The sequence below is a fragment of the Thunnus albacares genome, chromosome 7 (genome assembly GCF_914725855.1).
Source record: "Thunnus albacares chromosome 7, fThuAlb1.1, whole genome shotgun sequence".
NCBI lineage: Eukaryota > Metazoa > Chordata > Actinopteri > Scombriformes > Scombridae > Thunnus > Thunnus albacares.
This window is the reverse complement of record NC_058112.1, coordinates 18,934,220-18,957,568: the sequence shown is the minus strand read 5'-3', so window position 1 is coordinate 18,957,568 and position 23,349 is coordinate 18,934,220. Positions and strand designations below refer to the sequence as shown.

Here is a 23,349-nt window from a genome sequence, read left to right as displayed (position 1 = left end):
TGTTTTCCCACACATACTGTTCTAAGTAACAAGAGCTCTGCGCCTTCAGGAGATTTGCAAGGTGATGTCTCATCCTTCCTTTACACAGTCCAGACAATAAACAGTTATAAACAACTTATGCATTACAGACAGTAACCACACACCCATGGCAACACTTTAACAGTTTATTGTCGCTCTGATTTACAAAACATTACAAATTATACAAGAAATTTCACTGAACAAAATAGAAAAATATACATAGAAAGTATACATTCTGTACTGTAAACGTGCTTTAGCATTCACATTTATGTTTAAGGTCACAATGTACCTCTTGTATGAAATCTTTAACATTGTCAGTGGTCTCCTTTCCTTTCCTCTCCTCTCCTCTCCTCAGCAACAAAGATCTAGCTCCTCTTCTGACTTACCTAACCCATGATATGAAATGACATGATATTAAATGCTATAATACCGTATTTTAAATTGATTTCTGAACGAGCTTCTTAATATACTTGTTACGCTTGGCTGAACGTTTACTTTGTTTTTTCTTCTTCTTGTTTCTTCCTGCATTCAAGTTTTTGTTTGACTGCCCGGCTCCATGGTTGTTAGACTGTGATGTCCCATCTTTTGGTGTCTGATGGGATAAAAGAAAGTAAAAAGGTTAAATCTTTCCATAATTGGGACTGAATTCAAGTTACAACATACAATATATTATACCCTAAAAAAATGTACTAACATCACTAACATCAGTCACAAATGTTGACAATCCAAATGCCTGGTTGAAAACATATTTTTGAACACATTGTTTTCTTTGTTGTCTGACAAGTTAAAAGATGTGATTACATCTTTACTGTGTGGAATTTTAGACAGGCATCCATTGAATGTCTCAGAGTCTACACCAATAAGCCCTGCTTAGCTGTTGCTGATACTGCTATGCCTTCTTTTGTCACAGTTGTTGGTTTTGGAATTGTGCAGGCAAACTATGCAGTAGTTCAGCCAGTCTGATAATAAATGACCCAGGTCTTTGCACTCACCTTAGTGAGAGACTGCATTTAATTTACCTTGGCTTTTAGGTAATCCCTGTGTGTGTGTGTGTGCGGAAGAAAAGGTGTGGACTTCTTAAACATTAACCAATAAACACTTTCTAACAGTTCCTACAGCACTTTAATGGTGCCATTGATCAACACAATAAACCATGTACACACCTTTAGGAAGGGTCTTGGTGGGAAGGTGCAGGGGACACGGCTGTGTTTCTGGTGGAAGGGCAGCACCACAGCTGGATCAACAGGGATCCAGGGCACAAGCCCAGAGGCTGGGGGCTGGGGGACAGTGCTGTGGCCCTGCTGCAGATTGTATAACCCCCGACTTACTTTCCCATTAACTGCTTTTAATAAGGTCACAAATGGTTCCCTTGCTTTGTGTGCAATCAGGTACTGTCCTTCTTCTAACCTACAAAACCAAGTAAATGAGGGTGTGTTAAAGACAAAGCCCACACACTAAAACATGTAGTAGCATCCTGAGTGACTTGTCTCCTGTGACTGGTATGTATGTGAACATTGCCTAAAGAAAGCAGAAGGTGAAACATCTTTTGTATGTCATTGAGTAATCAATTGTGTAACTCCAACAAAAATATGAAGGCAGAGTAACGTCATATTTTCAGCCTGAGGCTATCAGACCTCACAAAAATTTCACCATCTTAAACAGAGGCTGCCAATAGATGTGCACAGACAGTTCATCTGCAGCTGTTGTCCAACTAATAATAAGATTTAAGAAAAAGACCCAACCCTTCTCAACTTTTGCCAGGTACAATTAATCCATTTGTTTATACATGCATGAGCTTTTACATTGAATCACCATTTAACTGTATACAGTCTTAACAACATAATACATATGTAACAAAAAAGGGAGGAAAATAAGGGAGGGGAAGCTAAGCACTAAAAACCCACGAAGAAAACTTTGTTGTCTTTAAAACGGCACGTCCTCAACAACTTACCCAGTTAGTTTTTTCAGTAGGTGGTGCAGTATATTCAGTGACTTAGACGGCCTGTGGAGAGATATCACCAAGTTACAATCTCACCACTTTGGTAAGGATCTAGATTTCAACACTGATTCTGAAGACAAAACCAAATGTGATGATAGCAACTAATGACAAAAATAGATGCCTCAGCTTTCTCCTGGTTTTACTGATAAACAGGCTGGATTTCGTAATTAAATCTTCTGAATCTTAAGTTACATAATCATACAGGGGTGATTAGGTTAATCATATCATCCACACACATCTGTTCTAACAGCACTCACTTGAACCCACAAGAGATGTTCTGTTTCCAGTCGTCAGGCAGCTTTCTTAGCTGAGCTACTTTTGAAGTGTGTGCATTGATGTGAGCTACAGAGACAGAAGGGGAGGGTGAGAGATACACTAAGAAAAAGAACAAGAACTAATGAGCACAGACATCAAGAGCTTCACTTCATCATCAGTGCCATTGCTAGTGCTTACAAAGGAATTAGTCTGTGATGATTTGCCGGCGTTGTTACAAGCTTGAGTGGGTGGTAAGAAATGCTTGTTGGTCCTGTCTCCTTTCTTGCCTCTCACTCCAGTTTGAAATGCCTACTTATTTCAACAATGAATTCCTTCAATCACAGGCTTTTTTAGAGCCTGCAGCCTCTGTCATAAATACACAATTGTGGAATGCCACATGATAAACCACATGACGAACCATGAACCACTAAGCAAAGAAGGAAGTCTGTTATCAGCTGTGTTTGTCGCATAATGCCATGAAGTGGGAGATATTGTTCATATAGGTTGAATGTTATCACTGTTATCTTCCAACAACGATTCGTTCTCTTCTCTTATACAACTGTTGGCAACCTAAGACACTTATCCTTCCATTATACTGAAGATCTGCCACTCTTATCTGAAACATTCTCTTTCAAAAACCTGAGCTTTTTGGCAGTGCCACTCAGCAATAAAGTTGAATACAGGGAACCAGTACACAAGCCTGCACTGACAGTAATGCTCTTAATCCTGCACAGTGCCTTTTTTGCTTTACATTTGACATGAAAATGATGATCAATATTATGCTGTGTAGATGATTGCTGGGAATGTACATTCATTAAAACACCTACACATATCAAAGAGTGGAGTCTTTCTCTGAATCTTAAGCTACAGGTAAGCAGCAAATTTAAGTCGATAATACGCATTAAGGGAATTTAATTAAAGCTAAAAAACAGTATTTAGCTGAACTCTGCACACTGCCCTCAGTGTGATTCCCCACAACTAAATGTGGCTGTAGTTATGGCAACAAAGTAAACATAATCAGTACACAGTCAGCGCAGGATGGTGAGTCATCTGCAGACTATTCCATTGGTTTGTGTGGGAGGATCCGCCTTGCCCACTCTACCGAATGCAGTGAAGGAAGGAGAAGAGAAAAAGCCACATAAATACTACTTTGAAAAAAATGAGAGGCTAAGGGGGTATTCCATACCCCATTTAAACAGAAAAGAAACATTTCGGCCTTGATTTTAACTGTAGTTAGAAGAAACAGGATTGCAGGTAACAGTCATAAAAGTTTTACCTATGTAGGAAACAGTACTGGAGTGGAGTGCTGTTTCTGTCCACAGCTGGCAAGCCTCACTACTGCTTAGACACTCAACACCATAACTCAACTGGTACTCCAGCTTCGGCAAGACATGCACTGGCACATACTGTTGAGGCAGAACAACAAACAACAGAAATAAGGCTATTGCATAGACTTGTTTTACCTTTTAGTACCCAAAATTTAAATAATGAAATTCTGTAGGATGTGAATTGCCTAACAGGTATACCTTGTTGCTCTGGCTGCTGACTACTTTTCTGCTATGGGTCAGAGAGACAGAGCTGCGCACCATGAGCAGCAAATCTTGCAGACTGTAGATCTTGTAGAGCAGGTTACCCTTCTCTGGAGCCTTGTAGTCTTGTTCATCCTCTGCACCGGCCTGCAGGTCTTTTGATAGTATTTCTGTGGTGAGGGGGTATGCACTGTATGTTAATTTAGTGCATAGATGCAACTTAAATCCACAGATTGAAAATTTGTTTGACACTGACTTTTCTGCTCTGTAGTATGGACCACTTGTGCAGATCCATGAAGAGGAGCAGCACAGGTCTCTTCATCCCGGTTCTGGTTTCTCTCTAAATACGAGGACACACAGGGCTTAACTAAGGACGCTGGATGGGAGTGAACTGAGGGTCCCATACTTTTGGTTGGTGAGTTGGTCTCCTGGGATATAGTTGAGCATTTGGATGTGTCATTGGCAGAGTTGAACATGGCTGTCTGCATGCGCAGGATCTCACCCAGTTGATCGTCAGCCACTTTTGCTCTTTTGGATTGTCGCTGCCTTGTAAATTTTTGAGGGGACAGTGATAATGAACTTACAGAGGCAGGGGTAGGAGGGGGGACTGCAGAGCATGGTGTGGGCTTAGGTTTATGTTGAGTTGTGGGTGTGGCAGCTGGAGACAAAGGATCATCAATGACTAACCTCTCATCATCTGAGTCTCCAGTAACTGTTTGGTTTTCATCACTTTCCTGAATAGAGTCTTGTCTCAGCTGTTCAGTCACTGCAGCATTTGCCTCACTCACATGCGGCTGAGTCATCTCCTCTGTTATGGGGCAATCATTATCTGCCAATGAGGCACTCATTTCTTGTGAACTACTGCTGCTGTTTACAAGATGCTCACTGGACCTTTTGGTCTTACTTAAAGGCGATGGACCTGTAACTTTTTCACTTTTAACACATGCATCCTGTTCTTTCTGCATCTTCTGCACCTTGGAAGTTTTAAGGGGTGTTTTTTCTCCAAATGTCTCTAAGTCAGTGAGGTCCACCTCAAAGTCAAGACCACTGTTTTCAAAAGACACAAGATTTCTCTGCGACTTCTCCTGTTTTAGAAACAGATAACAAAGAATTATTGATCAGATAAAATAAGACTACACACATGATAAAGTACCACGTGTATGACAAGGTCTACTTGTGTGTCAACATACCGGTGAGGGTTGCTGCTCATTCACAGGAAGCTCTGTCATTAAATGGAATACATTTTTTCTACCATTCTTCTTGATGGAGAGCTTCAAACTCTCTTCGTGGAAAACATGACTCCTCTCTCTCACTGTCATTTCAGTCTTCAGTAGGGGTGAGTCTATGTACACAGTCTTCTTCTGACTACTGCCTGTTAAATAAGATATACAGGATGAAATAAAGGACTATGCGAAACTGTGCCACCATGAGGCCATTCAGTGTTAATATACACTGTGATTTAAGCACATGATTAAAAGCACCATTTTCGAACTGAAACATGTCATTGCCAAGTAGAATTCCACAGTGAGCAAGCTAAAACCACATGGGAACATTTTTTGTTGTTGCTTTCTAAATAATCCCTTATTGAGAAGAACTATAAGCAGACAGTAACATTAAACTCATACTGTATGTTTCTGTGTTCATTAACATCACTGTGCACACAGTGCTATTTCTGTTATTCTGTGTGACTATATCTGGGATCACCATCTAACCTGGCACATCTTTGGTGCATTTAAACATGTTTTCTGTAAGGGAGGGATGTATTCTCTATATTCAGAAAATGAGGATTTCAGTTCATACACAGGTTACATAAGATAAGATAGGATGATTGTTTGGGGGAATTTTTGCCATGATGTAATAGTTCAAATGGTGAACACAGAAAGAAAAGAGAAAAAAGAGAGAGGGGAACAGAGATGTATTTCATTTTTACCCAGTGGAAGCAAATGCTAGATTACCCCTAATTACACTAACTTCCATCATGACAACCTGAAAGCTCCAATTATAATGCTATACCTTTTCCAGGATTTAATTTGACCTGAATAGGCAGTTCCCATTGCTCTCCAAAGTCAGGGCCATGGTTGTCTAGCAGTCTGACCAAGGCATCTCGAGTCAGACACACGTGAGGCTCATAACGGGCACACAGCTTCTCAGCATTACTGTCACTGCTGATTGTCTGTAGCGAAAAACAAGACAAGTTTATTTTGCTACAACATCAGTCAAACAAATATAAGTAACTACAAACTGTCTTCAATTAACTGGACTTTGACATTACTGTGTGTGACCTAGCATCCTTCAGAAATTCAATTAGTCCTGGTTTTGCTGAGCAAGACTTGAACACCCTCTGGTGTCTTTTGTGAAAACTGCAAGAGCTGAAATTAAGTTACAATAGACCTGCGGACATGAATCCCATTCTAGCAGTAAAACATCTTTGTGACTTACTTTATTGGAGTAATTAAAAAAGCGAGACAATTGCTTACAGCGTGCATGTCCTTAGCTTTTTTAGCTGGAGGATTCTCTGATGAAACACTCTGATAATCCGATGCAAGTTGTGCGTCAGCAGGCACTATCTTGTGGTCTGTAATATCCACATTGCCCTGGAGAAATAAAGGGTGCAAATATGGAAATAAAGAAAGTGAACCAACACAAAAAGACTGCAATTCAACACTTAAGGTTGAATATAAAAATGGACAATGGCATTTATGAACAACCAAAGCGTATGGAGTGGTAATCCTACATGACTGGGACTGGAACAACCCCTGTGTGATAGTAGCACTTCAAAGGCACATTACCATTATTAGTAGCTGTTTTTCAAAGGTCAGAGTGAGCCCTGAGTTGAATGTTCCCCCTGTCAAACTGGTCATCTCATGGATCTGGTAAAGCTGAGGAAATGCCTTAATGCACTCCAAACAGCACTTGAAGAGATCCTGAGAAAACAAATTGAGGGTCTATGTTTCAATACTTATAAACACACATCACAGAGAACTGATGACAGGTGCAATCCTGATAGTACCTCTGAATATTGCATAGCTCCTTGTGATATGAAGCTGTAGTCGTCAGCACATATTCTGGACACATCTTGCAAATACCTCATGAACTGCATCACTTCATTGTTTACTCGTTCCTTTAAGCTCTGAAAAATCTGTAGATTGTTTGAGTAAATCAATACAACAAGGACCAGCAGGATTAAAATACCATTAAGGAGAGAATGCTCGCACCTGTGGAGGTTCCCTTGTTGTCTTACTCTTCAAAATGCCAAGATACATCTTCTGCTCTTTGCTGGACAGGCAGGACATACATGGGTAGGGCAGTCTGGGTTCAGGATAAGCAGCATCTGCCTCATTCTTTACCTGCTTTAGCTCAACATTTGTTTTTTTGGTATCCTTACAGTCTTCTGCACCTTCTGCAACATTGTCTGCAAACAAACCATCACTATCATAGCTATCCCAACAGGACTCTTCCTTGCCGATGCAACTGTCATCTTCAAACTCTGCAGATTCTTCTGTGGTAGAAAAGCAGGAGGCTTTTGCAGCCCCAGCATCATGCTCCTGTATAATGTTGGCATTCTCTACAGGGCTTGGGTAAGAAGACAAAAATAACAAATGAAGGGAGAAGAACATGTCAGATGAACGCTCACTAGTTAGCCTTTCAATAACATGGTAAAAGTACATCTGAATTGAGGTATTCATTTTATATATGTATTTATTGGCATACCCTTGGAGAAAGGCCCACAACTCTCTAACACTAGGTGCAAGGGAGTATTTGTCATAGTGATCTCGGGTAAAGAATGGAGCTTCAGGGACTGGGGGATCCTCCCTTAAATTAAAAGAAAAAGGAAAAAGGATAAAGGATAAAAGGATAAAAAGATATATTAGAGATATTAGAGGTCCTATGTTGTACCCAAACATGTGTGAGTTATTTCTGCACTCTTTTGCTTCTGTACTGCGACAGACATTAAATTAATTTCAACATGCAAGATACAAGAAGTTAATAAGGGTCTCCAACCTGCTGTTGTAGGGTAGTGTACACATTAAATTACATTTGCTCTATGTAATACATGACTCAGAAATAATGGCACTCTTTTCTGTTTTCAAATATTACCAATACTGAGTTAAAGTCTTTGTAAAAGCAAAGAGTTTGACACAAAAGCCGAAACTTCATTTCAATTGTTCACTGCGAAAAAGTTCCAAAGTTCCATTTGTTATTTCTCTGTTTCATCTTGACTCATCCTAAAAAACTGTTTTGCTAATTAACTAATAATCTTTAACTGAGAGCTACTGGCCATGACATTGTCAGTAGAAAGAGCACCTCAAAATTGAAACATCTGAGCTATTACAGCATTAACATTTGCAATGACAATTATCCAATATTACATTTTCCAGGATACATTGGAATACCACGCAATAGTATTAATATCATCTATCAGTATGAATTATATTATATTGTATTACAACATATATGTGCACACATGGCATAACATTTATTTTTACACTGGATGAGTGTCCAACAAGCAACAGCCTTGGGTGGCAGGCACATACTATAAGTGGCAATATTTAGTGCTAAAATGAGTGAATAATGAGTTAATAATACATAATGTAAAATTACCAAACACTCTCTGCTTGTGGCTTGAAAATGCTATGATTGGATTTTTGTTGTTTTTTGTGTCATTTCATTTGAAATTACTTTTAAAAAAAAATCAAATCAGTTTGAATCAGCAACACACTAACACTTTACTTGTATAGATAGCATGACTTAAATATGTATGCATGCTATAGTTTTTTCCTAATTTTTTACTTTTTACTTAAATTACATGTTTGTGATTCGTTGTAATGCCTGTATGTACAATTATATTTTGTACAAAAGTATGCGAGTATAACTCTGTTTGAAGTAATGTTACTATTAAATTACAGCTAGGTAGAATGACTAATTTAAACGTTTTCATAGACAGTAGTTGTCCTAACACAACCTAGTCGACTTTTAATTACCCGAAAGTATCGGACCATGCGGTAATTATTACGTTTGTTAGTGTCACCATGGTAACGCTACACAGTACCAATCAAGTAGAATACACAACTTACAACTTCCTGTTTCAACCTACAAAATGCAAGCTAACATTAACGTTATTATAACGTCGGTGTGGCGGCACATGACGTAAAATAAACAGGATAATGGGATAACCTTAGCGTCCTGAGACAAATGTACATCTTTTAATGTTTAATGCTGGACAAATAGCAAATTACCACCCTGTAAAGGAGCAGAATAAAACCGCATTGTTCAACAGACTCGTTCACATTTATCGTTGTCAACATTAACAGTAATTTAACGTTATTGTTACGTTACTCCATGGGATATTTATATGGCTTAACACTTGCTTAAAAACGATATGAAACTGTTCAAAACACAACGCTAAACATTTATTTAATTGTTTGAACAGTCAACGTCGTGTTTATTTCCTGCCTCGTTGAAATAGCTTGACCGTCAGCACACGTTTGAGGTTGGCTACTCTAACGTTAATGCAGTACTTCTCTCGTTTATCCGGTACGTACTCAAGTTTCAAATATAATGAATAAGAGCTACATAATAGTAATACAATGGTAATAAGAGGCGTCCAGTAAACTAGTGCGGTTTACCGGACACAACTCTAACGTTAGGTTGGCATAGCTAGCGGTCAGTCTGTCATCATGACACAACACTCGGTATAGCCACGTTAGTTGAATTGTCACAAAATACATCACTATGATAGTCTGTAAAAGTTCACATTGAAAAATATTACTTACCATACCAGCTCCATTATTGTCACTGTCTTATGGGCCGCAGGAATGACAACAGTTAAAGCTAGCTAACTACTGTAAATATGTCAGTTGTTAGCCTGAGATTGCTAACAAACGTTTGACAGGCGACATTCTTCTTCTGGTGAAATAATGTTGGCATAAAGCGCTTTTGGCACATTGCTGCCCCCTTCTGGATATTAACTGTAGTCGATTTGTATTCTGTCTGCTTATGTATTGTATATTTGAATATGTATGAAGAAATAAACATTCAACAAGTCCATAACATCGATCCCTCAAATGTCTTTTTGAAATATTTCAGTATGCCCAAAGATATGGAGGTCCTCTATCCAGCAAAAGGCTGAATATAAAAATACTGTGTTCTCATAACTGCAATAAACTCTCTTATTGCATTAGCCTTCCTGTGGCTGAAGGCATTGACATCAATCCTTGCCCATATCTGTTGCAGTCATTCCCATTATTTCCCTTACATAGACTGGAACCCAGTTAAGACAATCTACTACATTCCTGTTTTTTAAATTATGGCTTCAAATTATTCCAATTCCTGTCCTTCATTCAACTCTGTGGGTCTATGAAGTCTGAGTAAATCTGCAGATGTGATTCCCAGCCCCATTCAGATGCTTCCCAACCAGACCTACCTTCTTGCATTTTCCAACCTTAATGACACTCATATCCACATCTGGCTTGGGTATTAACCACATGGTACATGCACTTTGCTTAGTTGAGTTCTATTAAAGAGATACTTGGGGAAAAGGGTTTAGAAAATACAGAACTATTACCAAGAATTTACCAAGTTTAGGTCAATTTATGAATTGACATATTTTAATTAGAGTTGTACCTTGTACCCAAGGTATTTTAGTCTGTATTTCTGAAATACTGACTGACAATAAAGTTGTCATATGGCTTAACGGTTTTGCAGATTATATTTTTGAGAGAGGTTAAAAAAATGGTCATAGGATTGAACCCAAGTTTAATTAAGTATTCAAGTATTCAAGTATTCAACAGATTTAATGACATTATTTGTTCATATAATTTGGAGATGTTTTCAGTGGAGTGAGGCAAACACTTGTAATAAAATAGAGAAGAAATTATATGTTTGAAATTATTGCAGATCAAAATATGCAGTTTGATTAATTTTATTAAAAAAGAAGTGAGAGAAAGAGAGAGAGAGAGCAGACAACTGAGACAGATAAACAGTCAGGAAATAAAAGCCCATTACAAGCGGTAAATTTTATTATGGGATAACAGCACATAAAGCACATCTAAAATCGATGTGTCCAATGCACTTTTAATAAAGGTAATATTAAAGGTACAGTTTCTAAGTACAATATAACAACATTCATATTAGAATGAAAAGTATTTAAAAGACAACATTAAATTTCTTATTTTTCTTTACAGCTGTATTTACAAAATGAATCAAAATACTTATTTTCATATTTAAGAATCAGACAAGAAGGAGCAAAACTACGTTTGTGAATAGACTACCTGCTAAAGAGAGTTCAAAAGAGCTGGATAAAAAGGTACATGATCATCTGTCCCCATTTTAACATCAGTAGCAAACATGTGACTTAGAAATTTGTGACAACCACACACTAGTTTCGGCTTTCCCATAATTTGTACTGCTTTTGCATGGAAAAAGAATCAACCCCTGCTCCACCCACCCTTCATATTACGTTACCCCAACCGACTGAGCGCACATTGAACACAGAACATTAAAGAAATCCAGATGTGTTGTATGCCTCTTACAAACACATACAAATACTTGATATACAATGCATTAGTAAATCTTCTGTTCTCAGTGAAATAAAAAAGCTGATATAAAACAGACAGAACATGAAGAAATGTGGATTGCCTGTTAGGTTTTGCCTAATTGAGAAAAAAAAAACCCAAATGTGCAGGAGAACTTTTCTGTAATATTATCTGCGAGCATTTATTTGACCATATGAGATCAACATGAAAGAAACTTCCCAGTTTCTCAAACAAGTGAGGGGTGACATGTACACTCTAAACGGACTGTCTATACATCGAAACCCTTTAACGTTGCATATCAACGAAAATGATCAACAACACATAAAGAAACAATCCGAAAAAACATTTGAAGCATGTGAGAATTCATCCTCATGTACAAAATACATTATCACTTCAGTACACATTTGGAAAACCACAAAAAAAGACAATCAAAACCATGTATGCATCCTGTTACACCGAGAGGCACTCAGTGTGATACGTTGTGTATTATTGCAAGCATATTCTTACTGATATTTGCTACAGAGTGGAGAGAAAAGGTCAACTTTGTCCTCAAATGGCAATCCTTTCATGTACATTTTGTAACACTTAACGTGGTGCAGGAGGTTTATGCCACTGGTCTGAAGAAACCACTGTTTCAGGATAGTCTAAAATGGGGAATAACAAAAGCATACTGAGGCTCTGTTTAATCCAAGCACCACTTCCCTGCATCAGGTGAGGAACTATGCAGACACAAAAGAGGTAAATATTTAGTATCTTAAAGCCTGACAAACTACATCCTCAGTGAGTGGTTTTTACAATCAGACAAAGAAAAAAAAACACAACACTGCTGTTTCAGTTTGAATATTATCATTTTTCCCACAAACCAGTAAAGCAACCTTAAATAGCTTGTTAATTAGCAGATACTAGCTTTGCTATAAGTCAGAAGGAAATAAGTGCCTTATCCCAAGACCAAGCACACTGATACAGGTACTGGCTGGGTAATTTTACCACTATCATTTTCATTATTATTATTATTTATTGAGTCCTAATATCAATAATACATTAATATGCAATGAAATGAATTGACTAATAGGGTGGCCAGGCTTAGTAATTAATACTTTGTTCACAAAATTAACTTACCTAGCACCACACATCAGGGCAACACAAAATAAATGTCAGCACACCCTATGTCTATCAAACTAATCCTAAAGGAGGGAAGCAAACTAGAAACAGAGTTATCGTACAATATGGTGTAATTGATAAACAGATAAATATTTTCATTGGGTAGGCCTTAGTAGCAGTATTTTCCTCTTACCTATACAGACAGAAGTTACAAAGCTACCTTTATACATGTGATCAATAATAACATTAAATATGGTGAATAAACAGCCGAGAATGAGGGAGAGAGAAAGAGTGAGAAAATAAGATATACAGCATACAGGCCATGTCAAGTTCTTAGTTCTCCACCTGGGAACAGAACTGGTCAAATATACAGATGAAACATAAAAACATCCACAAAAATCGACACAAAATAAACCAAAAAGTGATAAATAAGAGGTGTATTTACATGCAGATGTTCAAAGACTATATGCACAAAAAAAAAAAAAAAAAAAAATCAAAAATAATACAAAGACATATATTATTGCTTGACATTCGATTATGGCTAAAAGTTGCTTTTCATTTTTTTTAAACTATATTCTTAAACATATTTTTAATCATAAATCCTTATCAGCTGTGCTTTGGAAAATGAGTTCTGTTAAAATGTGACGACTGACTCATAATTCTGGGTAACACACCGGCGCTCCAGCACAACTTTAAGCGTGACATAACACTGATCTTCACAATTTATGGCCAGGAACACTCATTTACACAATTTACAGCCCGGAATTCACTTCAGTTCACGTCAGGTTCAGATGTGTCTGCGCTGTCCGAACTGATAGAGCGAAGCATGTTTTACACCGTGAAGCTGGTTCAATGTTGCCTCACAGCACTCTGCAGACCTATGAATTGTTGAAGGCATTATGTCATGCTTTTAAAACCTACACCTATTATGGATGGATCAAGCTCGGCGATTTCCAAAACACTTTTCTTTTTTTTTTTTTTTAAAGTCCAAAATAATATCAAGACCTCCTCATCCACATAACCCTGTTCCTTTGTAATTATTAAAGCCTTGTCTGGGGTTTTTATTTATTCACACACTGTGAGAACAAACACATACGCACACACATACACACTATTGCTTTTTACAAACAGACAACAGAGCAGAGACAGAAGGACCAGTACATTTTACTGAATACTATACACTGATTGAATAGCACACTTAGCATCAATCCCTTACTTAAATCGGGATATCTCAAGTGAGAATATACAGAAGGACATCACTTTACAGGCCTGTGTATAGGCGCAGTTTATAGTTAGACACAAGTATTCATGTGTTTGATGACCATTTTCTGCTATCCTGCCAATATCACAACCATACCAGTACATAAGGTGATGAACACAGAGTGATGGGGATTTATTACTTTTTGTTCTAGACTGAGAATAAAAGTTATAAGTTTGCTGTATGATCGAAGTCAATTCAAAAAGGGTGATGACTGCACTGTAGAGACCCGTAATTGTAACACAAGGCATATTGCTTGTTTTATATTGTAGAACACATTACAAGCCACTCAACCATTTAGACTTGGTTAAAAACAAAATGAAACAATTCATTTTATGAGAGAATAACTGTTTTGGTGGTAGACCTTATAGTTGAATTGTTTTATGTAATCATCAAGCAAAATTATAACAGCTTAAGAAAACTGATTTTTTTTTTTTTTTACAAGATACAAACCAAATGTTTTGCAAATAAATAACAGGAAATCAGCCAAGTCTCAGTCTCTTCATTATTTTTTTTGGAACAGTAAGTGCTGTAACTGCATGGTCAGTGTGCCATGTCACCTCCTCTTATCAATTTCAAGAGGTTTGAAAGACCTCATAAATTCAGAAAAAGAGCAAATCCACATGCTCTGCATTACTGTCCAAATGAAAGCGAGCTGCTTCTTCGGTCTACCTGTTACCTCCCTGAGCGTTCATACCTCATCCTCTTTGCTGCTCTTGCCGGGCCACTGGGCCTCTCAACCTGGATTGTCTAGCAGTGTTCCAGACTGGGTTTTCTTTTGCTGGGAGACTGAGGTTTACTCGTCGTAGAGGGCTTGTGCATATCCAAATAGTATTGGATCATAACAGAGATTATTACTTAGGTACAGCATAACTACTACAACCGAAACACAACAGATTTAGTATTGCATAAGAATATTTGGTTTCTCTAACAAAGAGGGTTATCATTTTAAAGACCCTGATGACACCGTTTTTGAACCAAAACAGATTTTTGTGTGACAGGAATATGCTGTGTGCTGATAAAACTTGTGGTTTTGTAAAAGTGATGGGGTTTATTGTTTGTTTGTTTTTTTTTACAAATGAGATTTTCTTGAACTTGACCATAGGGGCACAGTGGTCTTTGAGTGGCTGAAAGCCCCCTTTAGGACATCAATCATGTAAAGAATTGAACAACTCAGTGATGAATCTTATGTTAATGTTAATCTCAACCACTCCTCATGGAACATCCCTGAACAAAAACATAAACTAAACCTAATGAGTACAAACAAAATATCCTCTCAAACTGAAAGCGCAAAAAAAAAACTTCCCTGAGGGGTGACAGCACAAGGCATTAACGCCTTGTACAAATTGCACGGCAGAGGAATGATAGTATGCAAACAGAAAGAAAAAAAAAAACACAAACAACTGGATTCTATGTCATGGTTGGTGACAGATGTGTTAACATGCTCTGTTGGGTTTCTAAAGGGATATCATTTTTTTTTCTCTTTTCTTTTTTTTTTTTCCTCTTTTCTTTTTTAAAAGATATTTCTAGAAGCCGCTACTGAGATTGCTGGAATGTCTTAGGAATCCATTCTACATTATAGACGAGTAGACTGGAAAGCGGAAGCAACGACTACTGTTTGGCACATCCAGGGTTTTTTCTACCACTTTACTACCACACTGACAAGAAAGACACACTCAACAAAACAGAAGCACAACAACAAAGCATTCTGAAAATAGCACTTGTCCTACCATTTTTATGTTTCTCCCCTAATCATACAAACAACAGCTAGTCTAATTATTGCGGGAATATAGTTAAGTGCTACCTGACATCTTTTTCTCTCCCTCTTTCTCTTTCATGAGTTTATTAACCAAAACATGTTACAAAAATAGAAGCTTTACTACCAGACAAGGCTTTGAATATTCACTTTCCCTTTATTGTTTCTTCTGTGTCCTGTTGTGGCGTTGCTGGGCTGAGAGTGTGGTGAGAAGGCAGGTAAAGTCACTCAAAAACAACAACAAAAAACACTCCAAACCTTTTAAAGGAGGCTCGTGAATGTGTTTTAGGTTAGACCTTGTACTGTATCTTTGTCATTAGGCAGTTAACTTGCTTGCTGTTTCTTTATCTTCCACTAGATGGAACAATTGGATTACAGTCAATGTGTGATCTTGGCTTGGATCATGGCTTGGATAATGTTTTGTTTTCTTGTAGTCTTCTTTACATAATATACAAAGGTTTTCATAGTACAAATTTGTACCAAATATCTTGAAAATAATGGCAAAGAATACATTTTTTTTAATGTGGTACTCATCTAGTATTTTAAAAAATATCCCTAACATAACAAAAATCAAGAAAGCTATGAGACAGTAACATCACTACAAGCTTTGTCGGCTGTTATTGTATGTGTGCATACTCGCTTAAAAGGAGTATCAGAGCTACATTTTGTCAGGTGTCATTACTGGCGGTTGTTGAGGTAACAGGTGATATGAGTGTCTCTAACCTGCCTTCTAATCCATACCTCTTTGTTCACCAGCGAGCAGCAACGCCAGCCATCCTAACAGACAGCCCTTACACTTCCAGACCAGTATCATCTACAGCTCCCAGGACTAGCCTCTGTGACCATGGTTCAACTTGTATTTCTTGTGCACATGCAACACATCACTAGGTTAATATACAAGTCTTAAATTAAAGAAAGGTGTAAATAAAAGTGCCTTATCAATTCAACAATTAAGAATGGTCTAACTACTAATATCATACATGTTATTTAAAATAGATTCTATAAACATTACTTTTTTCTGTATAGTAAGTACTTATGACCATATACCCTGTAGTACATTATAAAACAGGTGGAATGGACCCTTTTCATTGTGTTGGTGCCCTGTGCTTCTCCAGGGCACCTGTCCAGAGAAGGATTAATAGCAGATGGCCTTACATGATTTCACTATGCAACAATGGTGGATGGAGTCTTTGACAGCTAAAATCATTGCGTTTTCATTAGAATTACCAGAATTCTATGTTTCTTTTTTTTTTTAAACGATTGTCCATAGAGAGGTGCCGATTGCATCACCATGCTGACGGACCCTCCCTCAAAGTCGCTGTGAGTTTTCATTCCAAGCACTGCGTCCAAAAGATACAACTGAACACAAGAGAAAAAAGCGGCTGAACTTGACCAACATTTGCGCATCTGCTTTTTATTTCAGTTTGGGAATATAGTGTTTAAATGTGAGAACGCTGTGACTGTTCTGAATAAGAAAATGCTTAAAACTGTTTTTCAGGAGTGTCATCTCAAAAATAATACTGATGTAGACTTATGTCGTCATGGAATAAGTCGTCAGATATTTTAACTTCAAAAGTGGCTTGTTAACTGTTTTCCAGTCAAATGCACAGATAAATCACAATAATGGTGATGCAAATACCGGTGAAAATGAATGAATGGATGAAATCGATCATGAGTTCCATGTTAGAAATGCGCATAAGAAGGTCAAGTTCAACCAGACAGAAATTATTTGTCCCTATCTCCTCTTCGTGTCCCATGGGGTGTTGGGTGCCACAAGTCTTCCAAAGAGAACTAAATTCAATAAAGTAAACCTTGAGAATCAACTCCCCAAGCCCTCCCCTCCAATGTAAAAGAAGAAGTTGAACAGCGTGCCATCTGTCCGCTCTGGTTTGTGCAGGGCACCAATAAAGTGTCTCAGATTCCTCCTCCACATTCCCCTACGGTGGGCACACTGGCACCTGGCAGGGCTGCTACCCGTCAACGGGCATGGACTGCTCAAAGTCTGATCCGAACAGCTCCTTGTATAAGGGGGGGAAGTGGGCACGCACAATGTCTGGGTATATTGCTTTGAAAGCTGTAAGCTTTTCTGTATGCCTACTGCACAGCGCTCGCAGTGTCGACACTTTGCATATCAACTGTGGAGAGAGAGGAGACAGGCTGTTTAGATTCACAGGGAGGCATGGACATGGAGCAATGGTAGTGAAAAACATTCCTCCCTACAGTGTATTTCCTCTCACACAGGGGTAAACAGACTTGTAAATATTGAGACAAGCGCTCAGGCACGAGAAAAACTTGACATTTTATATTATGGAGCTGGTAAAATTGATAAATTGCCACTTCTAATAAAAAAAGCCATTTCATGTACAATTATGGATGCTTCACTTGAAATATGTGTTACTTTAATCTAATGCACTGACAATGGCTGATATCCTGTGGATAAAGATCCTAAACAGTGGGAGATTACACTGCTACAAGGGTAAAGCATGCTTAGCAGACAGCCCCTTTCAGGGATAATGGATGAGTGTGTACTGCATCACACTGTACCTTTGTAAGTATACCATCCTCTCTGTGGTTCTTCTGCAGGACGTGCTGGAGAGCCAGTTGGATCTTCTGCTGGAGTTTCTCTACCTTCACCTTCTCCTGGAGCCAGGATCGGTCTGGAAAGTAAATTATCACAACCTTTTGTTATTGCACAAACACAGGAAGTCATCCTAACAGTGCAACTTAGGTCATGTGAAAAGTAATAACGCAGTAGATACTAATTTTAGTAAAGTATTAATGTGTAAAGAAAACAACAGGGCAAAAGTTCCTTGACATGGTGAATGTGTGTCTGCCTTTCTTTCCCATTGCACTGTGAGTGACACCTACCAGCAGACATCAACACAAAGGCGGAGAACAGGGCGATCTCATCCTCAGACAGGTGCATAGAACACAAGTTTTTCCCAAACTCGAAGACGGAGCTGATCAAGTCGTCACAGCCTGCCACAGCAAAGGACAGAGAGAGAGGGCTTAGGATGAGGAAGACCAAAGAACAACACTCACTCTTGATCTTTATTGGGAGAGAGGCACACAGGGAGGGGAGAGGAACGGGAAGGAATGAAAAAGAACGGCATGCTGACAGCACATGGGAACGTCTTAAGCAGAACAGGCAATGCTTTTACTGAGTTTTGCCTCCCAGACGAGTCACGTTTGGCAGATCGGTGGTGTTATGCAAGCCAAAATGAGGTCACTATTGAGGCTTTTAGTTAAATCAATTATCGGGCATAGAGAGAGACAGGCGGATGCCACCGCAGCTCGGGAAGCCCATCACTCTGCCTCCCCCGCTGCGGACCCCTCTGTACAGAATACACAGGACACTGGGACTCATAGACATGCTCACTCATATACTCACACAAACTGGGAGTTACAGAGAATGGTAAACTTACACCAAGAAACAGAATTCAGCATTTCTACTTCCACTATGGGACACATTTGCATTTTTTTTTTTTTTTTTACCTCAGAAGGCACATGGAAATGCAAGAAAATCCATGGCGGAAAGCTTAGTAATGTCATGGCAGTCAAACACGAATGCTATTTGAGCTATCTGAAATGTTTTATGTCAGACTATCAATGATAGTTTTGATAGCGCTCTCCCTAAAGACACTCCGCCTGGCTTTATTTATTCCACAGTTACAGGAGCCATATGCAGCAGAGCCTTACTAACATCTCTGTTCTACCATAAATAACCGTTGCAGAGACAGCAATGCCAGGTGAGGCAGGGATGAGTGCCCAGTGTTTGCTTCCAGGCCTTCAGCATTGTGTAGAACAGAACAGCCTACTCTAATTTTGGCTATTACACCAAGGAAAGGAGTAAGACACTGTAAGAAGAAACACACACAAGGTAACACAAATACACACATGCACACAGCCACTCACGCACATGCACACCTACACCCACTCCGCTTACCTAATGACTTGAACACATCAGGTCCGGCATACTTTCCATCAAAATAGACTGTGTTGTTTTGTGAGTCAAAGGCACGGCACATTCTGACAAACACAACTTCCAAAGAGCCTGTGGAGACAGACAGGAACAAGATGCTGAATCTGAGCTTTGTTCCTTCTTTTTCCCTAGCAGTTACACATCAGTCAGGGATGCAAAACACATGATTGTGCTTTGTGCTATTCTTCTACAATATGAGTAACACAACCACTTTGAAATAAAGAAAACTGCCATCAGTGGAAAAAAAAGACCTCTGCAGATGATAATATCATAGACAGAAGGCTATTCTTCCATAATGACATGCCAGATAAAATTTGTGCTTCATTCAGTCGTGACGGTGCTTATTCATTCAACCTTTATTTAGCAAGATAGGTAGGGAATTTATTCTATCCTGCAATTTGTAGCACTCTGTGGGAGTGGATAAGAGGATCAAGTAAATGTAACAGAAGCCATTACTGCCTCTAAGGGAGATGCTACTGTTTTAAAATGTCATGTCTGACAAGGGATCTCAGTCTTTATTTCATAATTCATATTGGCTGTGCTAATGTAAATAGTACCGTGGGAAAGACCCAGGAGAGGTGTTTGTTTGCTGCATGTATGATATGTGAGTATGTGTGAGCTTGAGCATCTGTATTTATACATAGGTGCACAGAGCAGAGCTATAGCTGCGTTTAATATTCTGTTACTATGTTTACGTGAGAGCAGTTGTCAGGGAAAGGAGAGGGAAATGGCAGCCGTCATGATAGGTATTATCTGAGCTCAGGAACACATTGCTTATCTAATGCTGTGTCCATCCCTGCTATGTACGTAATGAACAGAGGAAAATAGAGAGCGACAGAGACAGAGAGGAAACAGGCAGGGAGGGGTCTCATCTCTGTGACACTGTCTGTGCGTGTGAAGAAGAGGGCTTTGTGCAGTCAGGTCAGCTACGCCCTTGTGGCAATGCCAGAGGGGGGTGGTGGTGGTGGTGGTGGTGGTAGTGGTGGTGGTGGTGGGTGAGTTTGACGGCAGCAAGCCATGTTGACAGGCTGTCATACCTGCTTTCAGCAGCACTATCTGATCGTTCTGACACAGCTCCATGAAGCCATCGATGCGCTTGGCGAACTCCACCACATACTGAATGGCCTCTGTTATTTTGATAGCACACAGCTGCCACATGACTTCCCTGGGCTAAGAAGAGATAGGACAGAGAATGGGTTATCTGCTTTAAAACAATGGATTTGATTACTGTAACTGCTGTAGAGGCCAACAAAGGCCAAGTTGCGGTTGAGCTACCTTGCTCTGGTAGCTCTCCACCTCCTCCTGCAGAAAGGCCTGCCAGGTCATCTGCTGCAGCTCCTCCCTCAGGTACTGACATGTCTCCATGTGTGACTTGGAGATGTTCTGGGCCAGGTGCTCTGAAATACAACCATCATCACAAACTCAGAAGATCATAGTTGAGATCTGAATGTTACTCACAAGGCAATGTGAAAGTGAAGACCTCACTGATGAAATATGCCACAGGAAAAGAAGATTTATTTACTGAGCTTTCAAGAAGGAGGAGAGGCGGATACGCGTGGGCTTTTTTGACTGGGAAAAGGCTTGTTGACATTTTCTTTTACTGCCTCCAGGAAGCTCATAGCTTAAGGTTGAGGCAAAGCCAATCTAGTTATGACACAAATGCATGGAGAGGAGGAGGGGCGCCACGTTACTCACTGAAACAAAGGTCACATTTTCTCTGAGAGAAATATTGAGTATAAGAATTTAAATGGTTTTGAAAACACATCTGTTAAAAGGAGTTCCTAGGCACAGGGGAGCCTAAAAAAATGATTTCCCCAGACGCCTGCCCTGCTGGATCCTGATTGGCCCTAATTAATGGAAACTAATTACAAAAAAGAGGCTCTTTTAATGAGTGTTGGAGATGAGTCTCCAACCTCCTGCTATTTTAAGCAACCTTTGTGTCGTTTGCCCCACGGTTGAGTTGTTCTCCCCCTCCTCCATTTTTCTGTCTCTCCACTTGTCTCCCCCTGTCTCTCTCCTGCTCCTTACCTAGTTCAGCCATGGACACGGTGGGGGAGGTTTCTCCGTTGGTGAAGGAGCAGTAAGGGAAGAAGCCAGAGCCAGGGGCAAAGTCGCAGATGGGCTCCGGCTTGATGCCGTTGATGTCCAGGCCTGACTGGTCAGGAGATGGCTGGATGTCCAGGTAGAAGCTGCTGACTGCCGAGTCTGGTTTGCTGCCATCAGGGGTGTGACCATCCATGTAGCCACTGAGGTCATCATGGAGCTCTGTGAGGCCATTGGCTGAGAGGCCATAGCTAGGTGTGAGCGGCTCCGCCTCCCCGGGCTGTTGTTGGTGGTCACGCTGCTGCTGCTGCAGCCGGTGCTTCTGGACCTCAGCATAGAGGCTGTCTCGCTGCTTCTTCGACATGCGGCCAAACTTCACCGCTGCAATTAGCAGGACAAAACATGCATGAAACTCCAGTGAAACAACATAAACATTTCGCAGATTTGATAGATTTCCATACATGGCATCTGAAGCCTTTCTGCATAAAGGAAAATAGGTTGCTAACAACATAACTTGTATGTATTCAAAATAATATGAAAGCCTTAGGTAATAAGTGTACAAACTGTTTACGAAATTATACGTTCTTTCATGCAATCTCCATTTTACCAAGATATGTTCTGAAATAAATAGACTTACTAAAATACTGTCTAGAATAAACTGTATTTTTTTCATTCTAATATAGCAGTCTCTCTGCACCCTATGTTCCAAGATACTGACACTCATATCTAGAAAATGTCAAATATGAGGTCATTTGTCAATTTGTGCTCTCCTCTGACACAGTAACACATCACTAATCTATGTTGAAGTCGTACTATATATTTCAATTAGACCAATAGATTCCTGTTACTGGTGACATATCCATTATACTGATGTACAGTACTATAGAGTGAAATACTCTTTTAACAGATAACACTGATAACAAAAAAGCAAATCTCCATATTTCAAGTAGAATCATTAACAACATAGATGATTACAAAATGAACAGCTTCATAAATAAAGAGGCAGGGACCAACAGCTTAGTAGCCACTCCAACATGAAACAGGCTAAGTCACCGCCTCCTGTTTCAAGGTTTCCAGACTAAACAGTGGTGCTGAGAATGAGACTCCTTGGCCGGAGTTCTAGGGGCCTGGCAGTATGTCAGCCGGTCACAGTGTGTGTGCATGTGTGTGTGTTTGTCTACGCACAGTGGAAAGTGAGTGGAGCGACACAGAGGAGAGTGCGGGCAGATGGGCTCGGGTGTGTTGAGTGAAGGCAAGAGTCACCTTCGTCTGTCCTGATTGTGCTTGTATGTGGACATGTGAGAAAAGTGTGTGTCTATGCAAAGGCACACGTAAGAGCTAATGCACTTCTGTGTTTGTTACATTCATGAATATGTATGCATGTGTGTAAATGAATTTAAGCAAAGTATAGTGCATTAAGATCTGCCAGATGTTCAGGTTTCCACTTGTCTGTGTGCATTCCTGTGTGCTTGTGTTGGACGAAAACCTGATTACAAGTTCCATCATAGCTATGCTCCGTTCTGATAGAATCTCTTTAGCCCAGCCCAGTCTGGACCAGCCTGGCACAGCAGGAGCCCTCCAGCACACATTTCCACCTGTGTGCTCCCATTACTGCATCTCAGCTGCAGCAGAACTAATGACAACCTCTAACAATCTCCTATTTCATCAAATTTAGTTTCTATCACAGCAACAAATTAGGCCCACAGACAAAGCGCTCACCTGCTCCTGGCTGACAATGAACATAGAGTGACGTCTTAGCATGTGTTCATGTCAAGATTTCCATGCTAAGACGTCACTCTATGTTCATTGTCATCCAGGAGCAGGTGAGAGCTTTGTCTGTGGGCCTGATTTGTTGTGTCCCTTTGAGAATATT

General features: G+C 39.6%; 2 protein-coding genes and 1 long non-coding RNA gene across 5 annotated transcripts in view; 1 reads left to right on the top strand and 2 right to left on the bottom strand.

Annotated features, from left to right (window-relative positions):
- Positions 1-150: 150 nt before the first annotated feature.
- ice2 (interactor of little elongator complex ELL subunit 2) lies at positions 151-9,737 on the bottom strand. Of its 2 annotated transcripts, XM_044355478.1 has the most exons (16): positions 9,576-9,737; positions 7,513-7,614; positions 7,017-7,374; positions 6,812-6,931; positions 6,591-6,725; positions 6,279-6,395; positions 5,815-5,974; positions 4,992-5,173; positions 4,058-4,886; positions 3,799-3,971; positions 3,549-3,678; positions 2,275-2,359; positions 1,970-2,020; positions 1,182-1,425; positions 514-610; positions 151-404 (listed from the first exon to the last, which is right to left on the bottom strand). In XM_044355478.1, exons 1-16 carry the CDS (start codon positions 9,587-9,589, stop codon positions 370-372), a joined length of 2,832 nt encoding a protein of 943 aa, XP_044211413.1. In that variant the 5' UTR covers positions 9,590-9,737; the 3' UTR covers positions 151-369. The 2 variants fall into 2 exon arrangements, with proteins under 2 accessions (XP_044211413.1, XP_044211412.1); XM_044355477.1 differs by having other exon boundaries at positions 151-610; positions 9,576-9,736.
- LOC122985087 lies at positions 9,258-21,550 on the top strand. The gene is made up of 3 exons (XR_006404019.1): positions 9,258-9,336; positions 18,035-18,115; positions 21,466-21,550. It is a non-coding gene; the product is annotated as an uncharacterized LOC122985087 (long non-coding RNA).
- Positions 10,803-23,349, bottom strand: part of roraa (RAR-related orphan receptor A, paralog a) — a 194,914-nt gene continuing 182,367 nt past the window's right edge. For both annotated transcript variants that reach the window (XM_044355479.1, XM_044355480.1), the window contains 7 exons: positions 21,462-21,857; positions 20,709-20,830; positions 20,471-20,603; positions 19,398-19,505; positions 18,320-18,430; positions 17,996-18,108; positions 10,803-17,586 (listed from right to left, as the gene is read on the bottom strand). In XM_044355479.1, the coding sequence (XP_044211414.1) occupies positions 17,422-17,586; positions 17,996-18,108; positions 18,320-18,430; positions 19,398-19,505; positions 20,471-20,603; positions 20,709-20,830; positions 21,462-21,857 (1,148 nt within the window). In that variant the 3' untranslated portion in view covers positions 10,803-17,421. The remainder of the gene's footprint in view (positions 17,587-17,995; positions 18,109-18,319; positions 18,431-19,397; positions 19,506-20,470; positions 20,604-20,708; positions 20,831-21,461; positions 21,858-23,349) is intronic.